The sequence below is a fragment of the Callithrix jacchus genome, chromosome 1 (genome assembly GCF_049354715.1).
Source record: "Callithrix jacchus isolate 240 chromosome 1, calJac240_pri, whole genome shotgun sequence".
Taxonomy (NCBI): Eukaryota; Metazoa; Chordata; class Mammalia; order Primates; family Cebidae; genus Callithrix; species Callithrix jacchus.
In genome coordinates, this window is record NC_133502.1 from 98,649,646 (window position 1) to 98,666,493 (window position 16,848).

General features: G+C 42.9%; 1 protein-coding gene and 1 long non-coding RNA gene across 2 annotated transcripts in view; one reads left to right on the forward strand and one right to left on the reverse strand.

The window, feature by feature from the left end:
- Nucleotides 1-446, reverse strand: part of LOC118154442 (uncharacterized) — a 104,527-nt gene extending 104,081 nt beyond the window's left edge. Inside the window, exon 1 of the long non-coding RNA XR_004744288.3 lies at nt 299-446. This is a non-coding gene — a long non-coding RNA (uncharacterized LOC118154442). The remainder of the gene's footprint in view (nt 1-298) is intronic.
- Nucleotides 447-8,414: 7,968 nt separating this feature from the next.
- SLC28A3 (solute carrier family 28 member 3) overlaps nt 8,415-16,848 on the forward strand; it is a 61,765-nt gene continuing 53,331 nt past the window's right edge. Inside the window, exon 1 of the mRNA XM_008994435.5 lies at nt 8,415-8,609. Within this exon, the coding sequence (XP_008992683.1) occupies nt 8,550-8,609 (60 nt within the window). The 5' untranslated portion in view covers nt 8,415-8,549. The remainder of the gene's footprint in view (nt 8,610-16,848) is intronic.

Sequence of the window (16,848 nt, forward strand, 5' to 3'; positions counted from 1 at the left end):
TCACTAATAATTACTCAGCATTTTTATAATTCTGACCCAATGGCTTGACCTAATAATGACAAATCTCACTTTTGTGTCAATAAATAAGAAGAAACCACTAAAGTACTAAAAATCTTAATCCTAATATTTTTAATCTTCATCAATAGCAGAATTTTAAAATACTAAATATCTAAATTTAATCTTCATACTAAAAATCTTAACAAACTAATAATCTTAATAAGCTTTTTTCTTCTCTGAGACAGAGTCTCACTCTGTCATCCAGGCCATATCAAAAAAAAAAAAAGTTGATTTGGCTCACAGTTCTGGAGACTGGGAAGTCCAAGAGCATAGTACCAGCAGCTGGAGAGGGTCTTTGTGCTGCATCATAACATGGTAGAAAGGCAGGTGAGCACAAGAGAGAGAGAAATTCAGGAGACACTCATCCTTTTTATGAGGAACCCACTCCTGGGATAACTAACCCCCTCCTCAGATAACCACATAATCCTTTTATGACAGCAGAGCTGTCATGACCTAATCACCTCTTAAAGCTTCTTCCTCTTTATACTGTTGCATCAGTGATAAAGTTTCTAACATATGGACTTTAGGGTACATATTCAATCCATAGCAGATGCTTACTACATGGTACTAGACAGTTTCCCTGTGGCACCTCAGTTTATCCTCCTGGCAGACCCACAAGATAACTGTAAACATAAACCTCATTTTGCAGGTAGCAGTAGATGATTACAGAGGTTACTGGTAACTAGACTGAGCTTCCAGCTAGTGAATATAGAAATGAAGCTTGGATTGGAAGCTGATCTGTGTTCAGAGCCTGCATTTTTTTTTTAGACAAAGCCTTGCTCTGCCCTTCAGGCTGGAGTGCAGTGGTGCAATCTTAGCTCACTGCGACCTCTACCTCCTGGGTTCAAGTGATTCTCCTGCTTCAGCCACCCAAGTAGCTGGGACTACAGGTGTGAGCCACCATGCTCGGTCTGAGCCTGCACTCTTTCTTTCTTTTTTTCTTTTCTTTTCTTTTTTCTTTGTTTTTGTTTGTTTTTATGTTTTCTTTTGAGCCTGCACTCTTAACAGCTATAGTAGATAGACTCATCTAAAACAAATCCACAGATTATTTTTGGCTAGGCCAGGAGTAGGGTGAGCTATGCAAGGTGCTTATGATGCAAAATTTAAGGAGGAACTTATTTTTAGGTGCCAGCCCCGCCTTTGGCCCAGAGAGTGCCCCCTTAACTTTTGTACTCTGGGCTCTTTACTAACTTCTTCCCGGTCCTTGGTTGGCTCTTGGGGAGAGCTGACCAATGCAAACTTGTACTCCCTAGAAAGTCATTTGTGAACTCACACATATTCCCTGGGACACATGGGAATGTAGGGATTTCGATTTTCTTCCTTTGTGTACCTTTGGTTGATAGAGAAGCTATTCAGCCTTGAGCTGACACTGTTCCAAGCACTACGCTAAGCACCAAGAGAGAGCAGAGACTGAGATGGGTAAAATTCCTGCCCTTCTACAGCTTTCAGCTCTATCCACTCATTTCCAGCGGAATCAATATGGCAGCCCAACACTTGTGCCTTCTCAGGAATCCCCTCACCTAAGCACTGGCATGCTTTTTGAGGATTTCAAAGTGCACAGGTGGATTAAACTCTGTTTTCCTGACAACCCCATGTTATTAGCCTGTTGCCATTTTATTAGCCCTTTTTGCATAGACTTTGCTTGTGGTTTTTTTCCCCATTAATAAAGCGAGCATTTTGGGGTATTAATTCAGTTGTGCTTCCCCTGGACTTGATTTATTTCCGGAACTGGGCTCTTGACAAGGATAGATTTCAGAGGCATAGGCTCAAATTATGGCTTTGCCACTTATGAATTGTGTTACTAGAAAAGTCACTTTATCTCCCTGAGCTTCATGTGTGTTTCCTCTGTGAAAGGGGGATATTAATACCTCATGTGAAGACTTGTGAGGATGAAATGTAAGTACCTTAAAGGTATGTGCAGTACTCAACAGTCACTAGTTCTCTTCCCTTCTTTCCTTCTTTCTTTATTAGTCTATACTTTTCTCTTTTTTTGAGACTCTCTATCACCCAGGCTGGAGTGCAGTGGTGTGATTTTAGCTCACTGCCACCTCTGCCTCCTGTGTTCAAGATATTCTGCAACCTCTGCCTCCTGGGTTCAAGATATTCTCCTGCCTCAGCCTCCTGAGTAACTGGGATTACAGGTGCCCACCACCACACCCGGCTGATGTTTTGTAGTTTTAGTAGAGATAGAGTTTCACCATGTTGGCCAGGCTGGTCCTGAACTCCCGACCTCAAGTAATCCACCCACCTCGACCTCCCAAAATGCCCGCCCGGATTACAGGCATGAGCCACTGTGCCCTGCCCTTCCCCAAGATTCTTACTAAAGTGATACAGCCAGTCAAATAATCTTTTAATTGCAGATAGCTATTACAAACGTGGCAGATTCTATGGCCAGTCTTGAGCTGTGGTAAGTGCTCTGGCTGGCTGTTCAGGGAAAAAAACCTAACTGCAAGGATAAGTTTGTTGAAAAACAAATCCTGAAGCATTTCCTACGTCAAATACACATGTTCATTGCTTTCTTTTTTCCTCTCTTGGATGATCTGAACGGTTGATGGGTAATTAGATTAAGCCTGGTAAACGTTCCGGGATCACATTTTTATTATTGATATTAATATTATTTGATTTATTTATTAAACTATTTCAAGATGTATAGACAAAGGTTAATCTGCACTACATGAAACGTTCTTTAGGGAGGAAGACAGCAGGAGTCTATAGGACATAACACATCATGCTCAACATAGGACAAGTGTTTTACACAATTTTTTAAAATTTTCATTTTACTCCTTTTGGAAATACTATCACCAAGAGTGAACTCACTTTAGAACCACATGCATAAGACAAGAAAAACAATCTATTGCCATGTAATTACATTTTTTCCTTTCATATTTTAATAAATATGGAGCGCTTTGTGTTTTGGTTTCTTTAATAGATAGTCCATGAGTTTGCAAATTTTATAAGCTGAGTTTTACGGAACAAAATAGGATACAGGAATTATTCGACTGAAAAGTCTAGTGATTTGGTTGCTACACAATGGTTTCAAAGCTTAAAATTGAGTTTGAGTGACACTCCAATGAAAATAATTCTAAGGAATTAAAAGACAGTTTTTTAGTTCTTGGCACAAGCTATTTCTCACAAATAATGACTCTGCATGACTAGGAAATTGTTTAAGATGTAGTCTTGTAAAACTGAAAAGTCCTTTCACCTCATTTTCTGATCACAAATTCCATTTTCTAATTGGACAAAATAAGCCATAGTTTCTACCAAGGTACCAGCACTTTAAATGACAACCCCGTAAATCAAACTAACTTTGGTGCTGCAAGGAGTTGGAATTTTCACTGGTTCTGAAAGCTCTTTGAAGATAGGCATCAGATACATACAATTTTAAATTACAAGTTCTCTGGATATGACCATTGTTTGGCATTTTAGTATTATAGTTGTATATACTCTAATTAGGTGTCAATTTTTCCTGCTGGCAGGTACAGTTGGAGAATGGATGAAGGAGGTCACTGCATCTTCTAATCAACACTGTCTAGTGTTGTGGCTTGCACAATGATATGCTTGCTCTCAAATGTTCTTGCATTCTTTTCAAATTTTGTCTGTAGCCAAGGGGAAAAAAACACACTGTTGCATTTTTTAAAGTTCCTATAGCAGTATTTGCAAGAACGTCAGGCATTGGAGTCACGTTTCTGCAGTTATAGCTTTAAATGATAGGATGAAGATTTCTGTCTTTTGCTCCAGAAAGTAAGAATCTTCCATAACCTTCAACTAGATTGAGTCTTGAGTTGGTGAAGTATCAGGTTGCAGCAACTGGTTTCTTCCAACTAACAATTTCTCAATGAAAGTTTCCCAAATATTTGCTTATCTGCTGTCTATTTACCTGTACTTCTCTTGCTCACTTCCACTTGGATTCCTCCCTGCCTTTGGTAACACAACGACTACTAATTATGGCACATTGCAGTGATGGGGAAGAACTAATGAAATTCCCCAAGTCTCATCAGTAAGAAGCACTAAAGAGCTAAATCAAACGATTTGGGTGATGTTGAATTATGTGTCAGGCACTATTCCCTGTGTATATTAACTCATTTTGTCATCTCAGCAGTGTTTCTAAGTAGGTATGTCAATGAAAAGAGTTGAACTCTGTAAAATATTTAAAGATATTTATTCTGAGCCAAATATGAATGACCATGGCCTGTGACACAACCCTTGGGGGGCCCTGAGAACATGTGCCCAAGGTGGTGGGGGCACAGCTTGGTTTTATACGTTTTTAAAGAGGCATGAGACATCAATCAAATACATTTAGGAAATACATTGCTTTGGTCCAGAAAGGTGGGACAACTCAAAGCAAGAGGAGGAGGAGATTGGGCTTCCAGACTATAGGTGAATTTGAACATTTTCTGCTTGACAGTTGATAGAGTTTGTCTAAAGACCTGACATTGATAGAAAGGGAATATTTGGGTTAAGATAAAGATTGTGGAGACCAAAGTTCTTTTGAAGTTTGAAGTCTTATAGTGGCTGCCCTTAGAGACAATAGATGACAAATGTTTTCTTTTCAAAATATGGCAAAGAAACATGTTTCGGGATAAAATATTTTGATTTTCTTCCTTGTCTCATAATATTATGCCAGAGTCAGGTTGGAAAGTAAGTCATGATGTACAGGGTTAAATAAAACCCATCTGGGCCAGGCGTGGTGGTTCACACCTGTAATCCCAGCACTTTGGGAGGCCGAGGCAGGTGAATCACTTGAAGTCAGGAGTTCAAGACCAGCCTGACCGACATGGTGAAACTCTGTTTGTACTAAAAATGTAAAAATTAGCTGGGCGTAGTGGCACATGCCTGTAGTCCTAGCTACTTGGGAGGCTGAGACAGAAGAATCTCTTGAACCCAGAAGTCAGAGGTTACAGTGAGCCAACATCCACCACTGCACTCAGCCTGGGCAACAGAGAAAGACTCCATCTAAAAAAAAAAATCTCATGAGAATTTATAATTTGTAGGGCATGACTCCTCAGATCCCTTAGAAAGTAATCTGAGCAAGATAAAAAAAGAATCAAAGCTTAGTCCTCAGGTACTATTATCTCCATTTTATGGAGGAAGAATCTGAGATACAGAGAACTCAGTTACTTGCCCAAATTCCCATGGCCAGTAAGTCTTCCCACCTCAGCCTCCCAAGTAGCTGGGACTACAGGCATGTACCAGTGCACCTGACCAATTTTTTTATTTTTTGTAGAGACAGGGTCTTCCTGGGTTGCACAAACTGATCTCAAATTCCTGGGCTCAAATGATTCTCCTGCCTTGGCCTCCCAAAGTTCTGGGATTACAGACATGAGCCGGACTGTAGATATTTTGTCTTTGAGCTGTGTGGTATTTGCCACAGCTACTCAATTCCAGCCTTGTGCGACGATAGCAGCCTTAGGCAATACGTAAATCAGGGGCCGTGTTTCTCTTCTGACAAAACTTTATTTATAGACACTGAAGTCTGGATTTCATATAATTGTAATGTGTCATGAAATATTCTTCCTTTTAATTTTTTTCAACCATTTAAAAATCTAAGGCTGGGCATGATGGCTCATGCCTGTAATCTCAGCACTTGGGGAGGCTGACACAGGCAGATCACGAGGTCAGGAGATCGAGACCATCCTGGCTAACACAGTGAAACCCTGTCTCTACTAAAAATAAAAAAAAAAAATAGCTGGGCATGGTGGTGTACACCTGTAGTCCCAACTACTCAGGAGGTTGAGGCAGGAGAATCATTTGAATCTGGGAGGCAGAGGTTGCAGTGAGCCAAGATCACTCCACTGCACTCCAGCTTGGGTGACAGAGCAAGACTCTGTCTCAAATAAATAAAAATCTAAAGTGTATTCTTAGCTCTTGAGCTTTATAAAAACAGCAGAAGGCTAGGTGTGGCCCTCAGGCTGCAGTTGGTTGGCTGTAGTTATTAGGTAGAGTTCAGGATTTGAACCCAGACCACAGGCTCCTGAGAGCCTTTAATCATTATATATACACTGCACAGTGTGTATCATGAGAACAGGAAAAGAAAAATAAATCCCACAGTCTGAGCTATGTGAGATATGCAAAATCTATCAGACCCAGAGAGACTGGGACCTCGGTCACTGATAAAGAGAAAAAAAAATAACTCACACCGTCCGAGTTATGTGAGCAATGCAAAATCTATCAGGCCTAGAGAGAGAGTGTGTTGGACTTCAGCACCCCGTAACCCTGTGCCCAGGACAATTGTTTAAAAGGCATTTTATCCCTAACTGGCGGCCTTCTTGTTCCTAGAATGTGTGATACAAGTGTGTGATACAATGTACAGCCAATCAATAGCTTATGTTATTTTAATGTAAATAATTGATAAACAACTTCTTTTCCTTTAAAATTCACTTCTGACCAGGCACAGTGGCTCATGCCTGTAATCTCAGCACTTATGGAGGCCAAGGCAAGTGGGAAGACTGCTTGAGCCCAGGGGTTCAAGATAACTCTGGGCAATAGAGTGAGAACCCCATCTCTACCAAAAAAAAAAAAATTAGCTGTGCATGGTGGCACACGTCTGTAGTCCCAGCTGCTCGGGAGGCATCTCAGCAGCCCAGACAGTCAAGGCTGCAACGAGCCATGATCATGCCACTACACGCCAGTCTGGGCAACAGAACACATGCCCACACATACACACACACACACAAAAGAATCTACTTGTAACTGTTACTAAGTGTATATTCAAAGCAACTTGAATCTGTGCTCTCAGGTTGCAATCTCCAACTTATCCCAAGTAAACTCTGTGGTTACATTACATTAAGTTTGTCTCAGTTTTTTCCTTTAGGTTAACAGTAATTAAATCACTCTCTTTATAGAAAACTCAGCAGCATTTAAAGGAGAAAAAAACACCAACTGCCCATAAAATTCACAACCTGGAAATAACCATTTGTAATACTTGGTATTTTCTTCTTTTTTTTTTTTTTTTCTTTCTTTCTTTTCTTTTTTTTTGGGGTGGGGGGTGGAGGGAAGGTGTCTTACTCTGTCACCCAGATGGGAGTTTAGTGGTGTGTTCTCAGCTCACTGCAACCTGCAACCTCTGTCTCCTGGGTTCAAATGATTTTCCTGCCTCAGCCTCCCGAGTAGCTGGGACTACAAGTGCATGTTATCACCCTGAGCTAATTTTTGTATTTTTAGTAGAGATGGAGTTTTGCCATGTTGGCCAGGCTGGTCTCGAAGTCCTGGCCTCAAGTGATCCACCCACTGCAGCTTCCCAAAAGTGCTAGGATTACAGACGTGAGCCACAGCACCAGGTCTTTTCCATTATTTTGTCCAAAGTTTTGCGGTCTTTTAAATCATACTGGGGGGGGAACCCTATTTTAAAAGAATTCTGCAGCTAATATCTTCATAAAGCAAAGTGAATTGGTTTATGAAAATAAAGCACTTCTATTTGCCTTTGATAAGTGAATAGTTGGTCACTTTTCATTTACCTGTCGCGTATCTGCATTTCTGCAGGCTGGATTTTTTAAAGTAGCCCAGTCTGAAGCAGGGATGTAATAAAAGGCTTTGGAATGACCCAAACTTGAATTTGAATTCTCATTGTCTCTTTATTAACTAAATGACACTAAATATATTCTTAACTTTTCTGTACTTCAGTATAGAATTTGGAGTTATTCTGAAGAGGAGCCAAGACCCTTACCTACCCACCTATCTGTCTAAGTATCGATCTATCCAACCATCCCTGGTACACAGTAGGTGATCATTGAGGCCGGCATGCCCTTATGTCCCATATTCCCCCGCCCTCCACCCCACCACCACTCCTAGCCTCTAATACCACTCACAGGAAAACAGGATTTCACTTAGGACAATGGAGAAAGTGTTCTTTTCTGCCTGGGTGTGGTGGCTAATACCTGTGATCCCAGCACTTTAGCAGGCCAAGGCGAGTGGATCACTTCAGGTCAGGAGTTCAAGACCAGCCTGGTCAACATGGTGAAACACCTTCTCTACTAAAAATACAAAAACCAGTCAGGCGTGGTGGCATGCACCTGTAATCCCAGCTACTCAACAGGCTGAGGCAGGAGAATCGCTTGAACCTGGGAGGCGGAGGTTGCAGTGAACCGAAACTGTATCATTGCACTCTAGCCTGGGCAACAGAGAGAGACTCGATCTCAAAAAAAAAAAAAAGAGAGAGAGAGAAAAGAAAACGTCCTTTTCTGTTTTGTGCACCACAAGAGTTTTCTCCCCAGGAGTGCACATATGACGCCAAAAATGGGAATAAAGGAAAAGATTAATAAGGTGGGCGGGCCTGCATTAGATGCCTCCACCCAGCCAACCCACCCGCCTCCCTGCCCCACCCCAACCAGGTCAGCCCAAGTCATTCAGGAAATTATTGCAGAAGTTTCCAAACTGAAGCAAGCAGTGCCCAGGTCCCTGTAACAGCAGGTAGCCTTCTGACATCAGCAGTTACCGGTGCTTTTTCCCAGGTACGAAGGACCTCCAGACCAGACCCAGCCAGCAACAAAAAGAGCATGGAGCTGAGGAGCACGGCAGCCCCGAGAGCTAAGGGCTACAGCAACACAGCCTTCCAGGTAAGCCGAGCTTTCCTCTTCTGTTTCTCTTTCCTTAGCCCCCTGGCAAGTTTCTTACCTAAGCAGTGAGATTATCGGGACAATAAGATTTTTAATGGCACACTTTAAGCCCATTATTGTTTCTTCTTGGGCTCTTCTGGGTTGACAAACCTGAAAAGTCTCTTTTAACTGACCTCTTGGAACAAGACAGCCTTCTTCTCTGGCCCTGCCCCCCACCCCCCACTCTCCCCAATCCCGCCCTGCTTCTGGCTCACAGCAGGGGTACATTATTTATCTTCAGGCAACTTTCCAAAGACCTGGTGAGAAGGGATGAATGGGGGAATTTAGATCCTGGCTGGGGTAGTTGCTCAGCGTTCCTTTTTCTCAAGCCAAGTCTTGGAGCCCCTGTCCGATAGCCCAGGTACCTGCCCTAGAACAGCTGGATTATGCAAATCAGTCTCATTTCATCGACCAAAACTCACTGGGTGATTAATGCTGCTCAGCCCAGGGCTGCATGCCTGCGGAGCCCTAGAAGGAGACTTGTCAGAAACACTAGGGCTGTTTTTAGGTGTGCCTCCTTTCCTGAGCTGACACTCAGCATGGGAGCTCTGGAGAAGATGGGAAGCCTGCATGAGGGCATATCAACCATCCCTCGGGCTTTACGGTCTGCTAGATGGGCAAAACAAAACTGTGAGGTGCTGGCCAAGAAAGGAAAGAGGGAGGTAAAAGGGCCTTGACAGGAGTCCGGACTCCAGCACTCACGAGTTCCTGTAACTTCCCTGAGCCCCAGTTTGGTCACCTGTACCATGTTCACAGGGACCCCCATCTCCACGGGCAGGCATCGGGTTACCACCTATAGATCACAAGTGTGTGAGAGGAAACAACTTCCTCTGCCCTCTTAGGTTGAGTCCCTGAGGGCTGTGAATTAAACAACATAAAACAGATTAGCAGGAGAGAAGGCACGCACATTTTATTCATATTTAAAATCTCATATGTGGCTGGGCCGGTGCCTCATTGTAATCCCAGTACTTTGGAAGGCTGAGATGGGCTGGCCATGTGAGGTCAGGAGTTCGAGACCAGCCGGGCCAACATAGTGAAACCTCATCTCTACTAAAAATACAAAAATTAGCTGGGCATGGTGGTGCATGCCTGTAGACCAAGCTACTCAGGAGGCTGAGGCAGGAGGATCACTTGAACCCAGGAGGCAGAGGTTACAGTGAGCCAAGATCACGCCACTGCACTCCAGCCTGGAAGACAGAGTGAGATTCAGTCTCAAAAAAATAAAATAAAATAAAATCTCACATGTATGAGAGCCTCACAGAAAAGAAGTGTAAAACCCCAATAGACTTAAGAGCTTATATACCGTTATAACAAAGGGCAGCAAATAGTGATGTGACTAGGCAAGGGAAAAGAGGGTTAGGCTTTAGGGGCAATAAACTGGGGTGGGGGAGGTGGAACTAATGGAAGATAAGGGTTATTTTATCGAAGTTTGTTTATACAGACTCATCTCAGTGTCATCTCTGTCTCTGGTGATAAGAGTTGTTCTCTTCCTTGTACGAGGGAGGGGGACACCTGTGCAAAGGAAATATCAATACGTGTGCTGCTTTCAAGAAGATGGGAGATGGGGTGGGCAGAGAGCTCTTTTTCTTTCTTTGTCTGCTTTCTTTTCCATAGCTTTCAGTTCAAAGGAGTTTTGCTCTTGTTGCCCAGGCTGGAGTGCAATGGCGTGATCTCAGCTCACTGCAACCTCTGCCTCCTGGGTTCAAGTGATTCCCCTGCCTCAGCCTCCTGAATAGCTGGGATTGCAGGCATGCGCCACCATGCCCAGCTAATTTTGTATTTTTAGTAGAGATGGAGTTTCTCCATGTTGGTCAGGCTGGTCTCGAACTCCCGACCTCAGGCGATCCGCCCACCTCAACCTCCCAAAGTGCCGGGATTACAGGCATGAACCAGGTCTGGCCAGTTCAAGATATTCTTGTGCCAAAATGGCATTTGGAGGTGGCGCATCCTGATCTCTTCTATAAGGGCTAAATGAGGGGGGAAAACATAAAGCATGGGGCCCATTCTGATTCAAGAGAATCGAAGGGATGGAATGGGAGAGAGTCAGAGGGAGTATGGCAGCAAGAAAAGATAGCTGCAATGAGAAGGTCCATGTCACAGCAACTGGCTGCTCCCAGGGAAGAGGGCACACAACGGTGGCGGCCCTATTTTCTATTCCTCACTCTCTTCTAGCAAAACTGCTGTTTTGTGGGGGAAACATTTCCCTACACCCACCCCAATAAAAATAAGGAAAAAGGAAACAAAGATTCCTCCTAGTCCTGTAAAATTTCCTGTCATCTTTACTCATTGGATTGACTGAAATTTGAGTTTCTGCATTTCAAAATCAAAACAGTGAAGACAATTTGTCTTTCAAGAGAATCAGGCTTTATGAATCCTACCAAATTAATAAGTATGAGTCTAACCTTGTTTGACATTCAGCTCTCCGGCTACATTATCTTCTTTAAGGAAAATTTATTGATTGTAAAATATGTGCTACTTTACTCGGATTATTAAATATGCATTAGCATGCCACCAGAACTTCCACGGACGTTAAGATACTTACTTATTCACCTTGTCCTAGTCAGTGAATTGTTCTAGAAGTTCATTTTTCCTCTTTAAATGTTAAGAGTGCCCTTGGTAGACAAAGTTCTAATTTTACTAAGTAGAACTACTTTCACAGCTTGAAGAGCTGATGTAGGTTCCCAGAAGACCTGTGCCTGTAGGACCTGGTGCAGGTGCAGTGGTTACACATGTCTATGTGTAACCTGGACAGGCTCTCATCTGGACTGCTCCTCAAAGAAGTGAGCACTGATCGCTGTTTTCATGGAGTTGTGACTCCAGTGGGAAAGGTTAAACAGGAACACAAAGTCAGTGATAGGGGTTGTAAGAGAGAAATGATCTCACGTCCAAGAAGGGATTTTGCAGCTAAAGTGCACTTCATAAATGAGAGTCATTTTGTAACCAACAATAGAAATGAATGTTTGAGGTTTTTCTTCAGATCTCATTGTATTATACCTCTAAATGTTTTCTACGAATAAGTAACTTATTTCTCTTATGGCTAAGGATGGAAATGACTTCATTCAACAGTAGTTGTAAATAAGGCATTTGCTATTTATGAAAGAAGTTTAGATTGACATTTAAAGTATTGACTGTATGTGGACTATCTAATAATTTATTTATTTTAAAATATTTTTTAAACCTTAAAACAGTCAACAAACTGGCTCTTAATTTTGTGCAAGATGTTTCCATCAGTCCAGGAAAAGTAACTCTCTGAAAGGACAAATACACACACACACGTGTGTACACACACCTAAACACACACGTGCACACACAGACACACACACACACGCCGGCTACCATCCCCAGGCCTCAGGTTCTAAGCAGGGCATCTCTAAGCCAGCAGAGTATCATACCAATAGCACCCACATCTAAAAACAGTGGCTGGGTTGTTTCTTCCAAAGCTTGCTTTTCAACAAGAATTTCTGGAGGCATGTATTTATTCGGTAGAATCATCAACTGCACCCTAGATATGACCACCGCTAAGAAGGGATACCAACTCCAGAAAGAATAATATGCTCTTCTTGCCCTCAAGGAGATGGACAGGCAGAAATAAACATGTAATTACAATATAATTGATGTTAAGGAAAATGGCAGAGGTTTGCACCAAATGCACGGTATTCTTATTTTTTATTTTTTATACTTTGTCTTGCTGTCTTACCAGGGCTGGTTTCAAACTCCTGGCATGAAGCAATCTTCCTGTCTTGGCCTTCCAGAGTGTTGGGATTATAGGCATGAGCCACAACACCTGGCCAGCACCAAGTGCACTGTAAATCACACGTAGTTGGAGCTGTGCCAACTGAGGAGGCTGACAGCATCACTAAAGGAGGTAGAATTTGATTAGGGCTTTGAGGATGGTCAGGTCACAGTAGGAGTTGGGGTGGGCAAAGCACTGCAAGCAGAGAGAACTATCTGTACACACACTCAGAGCCCTACCGGAGAAAAGCACATGAGCCTGGAATGGAGGAAGAGAGCACAGCGTGGGAAAAGGGGATAGGCTGGCATCAGGTCAGGTAGCCTCTGTGTGTGCTAGGGCATTTGAGAAGGAATCGCTCAGAATTTACACAGTCAAATTGTGATTTTTTTTTTTTTTTTTTTTTTTGAGACAGTCTCACTCTGTCATCCAGGCTGGAGTGCTGTGGTAAAATCTCAGTTCACCCAGGCTCAAGCGATCCTCCCACCTCAGCCTCCCAAGTACTAGGACTACGGGCATGCACCACCACACATGGCAGTTTTTGTTTTGTTTTTTAGAGATGAAGCCTCACCCTGTCACCCAGGTTGGAGTACAGTGACATGATCTCAGCTCACTGCAACTTCCACCCCCTGGATTCAAGCAATTCTCCTGCCTCAGCCTCCTGAGTGGCTGAGATTACAGGCATGCGCCACCACACCCAGCTAATTTTTTGCATTTTTAGTAGAGACAGGGTTTCACCAGGTTGGTTAGGCCAGTCTAAAACCCCTGACCTCAAATGATCTGCCTGCCTCAGCCTCCCAAAGTGCTGGGATTACAGGTGTGAGCCACTGTGCCAGGCTGATGTGTTTTTTTTTTAAGATTACTTTGGTGGCCCCGTTGAAAGTGCTTGGAAATGGAGAGAGATTTGCGGGTGGTTGGGACATCAGTTGGGAAGTTACTGTCATAATCCCAACGAGGCTAGAGGCAGTGGATACTGACACTGAGGTGGGGGTACTAATACTGATGAGGTGGCCTCTCTGCAATGCAATTCAGGAGTAAGGCTGAGGCCATAAAAGCTGCTCTGACTCTGAAGATTTCTGTTTTCTCCTCCGTAAAATAGTGTAATAATGGTACCTATCTTGGGATTGTTGAAAGAATTAAATAAGCTAATATTATATATGTAAATATATATGTAAATGTCATATATATATATATAATGGACAAAAAGCTACTATTGTTTTGTAGCTTTTGGTGCTGAGCAGGTTAAGGAGAGTGTGGAGTATTTCCAGCTTGGGATGTCAACTTGGAAGTGGTTCCCTTTATTTATTTACTGCTTTTTATGTTGTTGTGTTTTGTTTTGTTTTTTGTTTTTTTGTTTTTGAGACAGAGTCTCCCTGTGTTGCCCAGGCTGGAGTGTAGTGGCGTGATCTCTGCCTCCCAGATTTAAGTGATTCTCCTGCCTCAGCCTCCTGAGCAGCTGGGACTACAGGCCCCCACCCCCATGCCCAGCTAATTTTTGTATTTTTAGTAGAGACAGGGTTTCAACATATTGGCCAGGCTGGTCTTAAATTCCTGACCTCATGATTCACCAGCCTCAGCCTCCCAAAGTGCTGAGATTATAGGCATGAGCCACCGCTTCCAACACTGTTGTTTGAAATAGAGAGAGGGTTTCACTCTGTCACCAATGCTGAAGTACAGTGGCACAATCATACCTCACTGCATCCTCGAACTCTTGAGTCAGGCAATCCTTCAACCTCAGCCTTCTGAGTAGCTGGGACTACAGGCACGCGCTACCACGACTGGCTAAGTTTGTTTATTTTTTATATTTGTAGAGACAGGGTCTTGCTATGTTGCCCAGGCTGGCCTCAAGTGTCCTCTCACCTCTTCCTGGGCTTCCCAAAGTGCTGAGATTACAGGTGTGAGCCACCTCGCCCAGCCTGGGCAAGGCTTTATTTAGGTAGAAAATCTAGGAATAAAGTTAGAGGATAAAAGAGAGTGAATTCTCTTTGAGGCCTGTTGGTTGCAATTAAATTGACTCCAAGCATCTCCATGAAGGGGGAAATGAAGCAAGAAGCTTGCAGCGCACATTCAGGTGGAGCTCAGAAGAGGACACACATTTGGGAGCTGTTAGCATAGAGATAAGTGTGGCTAAGACCAAGGTGAGGGAAGCCTGGGAAACAGTAGCGCCTAAGGAGTAGGGAAGTTAAAGATGTCAGAGAATAAAGCAGAGGGCTGCAGGGAGAGGAAGAGCAGCAGAATCAGAAGGGGGAGGTCTGGAGAAGTCCAGGGAAAGAAAGTAGAACCACAAGTCAACAGGAAAGACTCCGACGGGATGAGGAGTCTATAGAATGAGGCCACAGGTTCACTTGACCTGCCAGCTAGGAGGGTACTGGTGACGCTATGGTTGGGGGAGGAGGAGAAGTTTGTGTTGTGAATTAGAACAGGGAAAAGGTACAGAATGAATGCTCTTCTGGTGGAGTGGTGGTGCTCGGGAGGGGCGGGGAAGGGGAAGACCTGGGGTAGGCAAAGGCAGTTGCAAAGATGTGTTTTCATGCTAAAAAAAAATTTATTATGAAATACAACATACAGAAAAATACGTAAAAACAAATATACAACTTATAACGTGTACCGTCACTCAGATGAAGAAACAGGACATCGCCATCCCTCAGGGTCCAGCCCTACACATTTCATCATTGCTGCCTCCCTTCCCTGGGGTAAACCCAAGCAGGGTGACCACCCAAATGCAAGGCAGTTACTTCTTTGCTTTTCTTTATGCCTTAAACTCTAATGATGAATCCCCAAGCAGTACTTTTGCCTGGTTTTGAACTTTATATAACAGAAACACACAAAATGTATGCTTTGCTTATATTAAAACTTTTTTTTTTTTTGAGATGAGGTCTTGCTCTGTTGCCCAGCCTGGAGTTCAGTGGCGTGATCTTAGCACACTGCAACCTCTGCCTCCTGGGTTCAAGTGACTCTCTTGCCTCAGCCTCCTGAGTAGCTGGGATTACAGGCATGAGCCACCATGGCCAGCTTGTATTTTTAGTAGAGAGGGGGTTTCACCATCTTGGCCAGGCTGGTCTCAAACTCCTGACCTCAGGTGATCCATCTGTGTTGGCCCCCTGTAAGCCACTGCACCTGGCCATCAGCTCTCTAAGATTCACATGGTGTTGCGCGTAACTGCAGCTCATCCAATTTCATTGATACACGGTATTCTGTCATGTAAATATTTCACAACTGACACATTTTGCTGCTAGTGGACATTTGTGTTATTAAGTTTGGAGTTTTTGGAGCTTCTACAAACATTGCAGGTAGGGACACTGTTATACATGCCGAAGGAATATCTGTAACAAATTTACTATGGGGTTGTACTTAGGAGTGTAATTGCTAGGTCACTGGAATAAACGTGTATTTTCAACTTTACTGATAGTGTCACATTGGTTTCCTGAGTGATTTTACCAGTTTACATTCCCATCAGCAGAGTGAGTATTCCCATTTCTCATCATAATTCACCTGGCCTTTTAATGTCGACCATTCTGGTGGGTGTATAGCAATATGTCATTGAGGTTTAATTAGAATTTTCCTATTATTGGTTGTTAGATGCCAATTTATAAATACCTGGTCAACTTTCTTGCCCATTTTCTCTACTGGATTTTTTTTCATTTTTATTTGAAAGAGTTCTTTAAATGTTCTGCTTACAAGCCTGTGAAAGGAAATTAGATTTTGGGACCCCAAACTCATTTAGCCAAAGGGAAACATTAAGCTGGGAACTGGGTCGTGCAAACCTGCCTACCCCTTTTGGTTCCTAATAAGTTGGCCACAAGATGAAACGTTACAGACTTCCCCCATGTTTTGCCCACAAGGAAATTCCTGGAGAGCTGTTAAAACTTCACCGTGCAATGTAAATTGATAACTTATTTGTACAGGTGCAGTAACCCCAGACACAAGGCATATCTGATTGTTTCCCTACCCCGTTTTGTCTGTGTTATCTTATGTAAAATGCAGATGCCCCATATTTTTCCTTTGCCCACTTTGTTTATGTGAAAACTGTGTGCTTCTCAAGATCTCACCCTTTCCCCTTTAAATTAGAAGCCCTCAAAACCATCTTTGGAGAAAGGCATAGACCTGTCTCCCAGGCATGTCCTTAACTTTGGCAAATAAATGCTAAAATGATTGAGACTTGTCTCATCATTTTCCTCAGTTGACAAGCCCTTTCTCAGTTATGATTGTAAATGTCTTCTATCACTGTGAAGGCATCTTCCACTCTAATGAAATATTTTGAGGAACAAAAGTTAATTATATTGTGGTCTCATTTAGGAAACATTGTTTCTTTTTCCTGTACCATGTCTAAAATATCTTTTCCAACCTGAAAATCATGAAGATACTTTCTAAAAGCTTGCTCCTCTTTTCACATTGAAGATCTCTATTCCCCCTGAAATGGAGTTTTATGTATAGTGTAGGGTAGGAGTCAAGTTTGCTTTCCAAATGAAC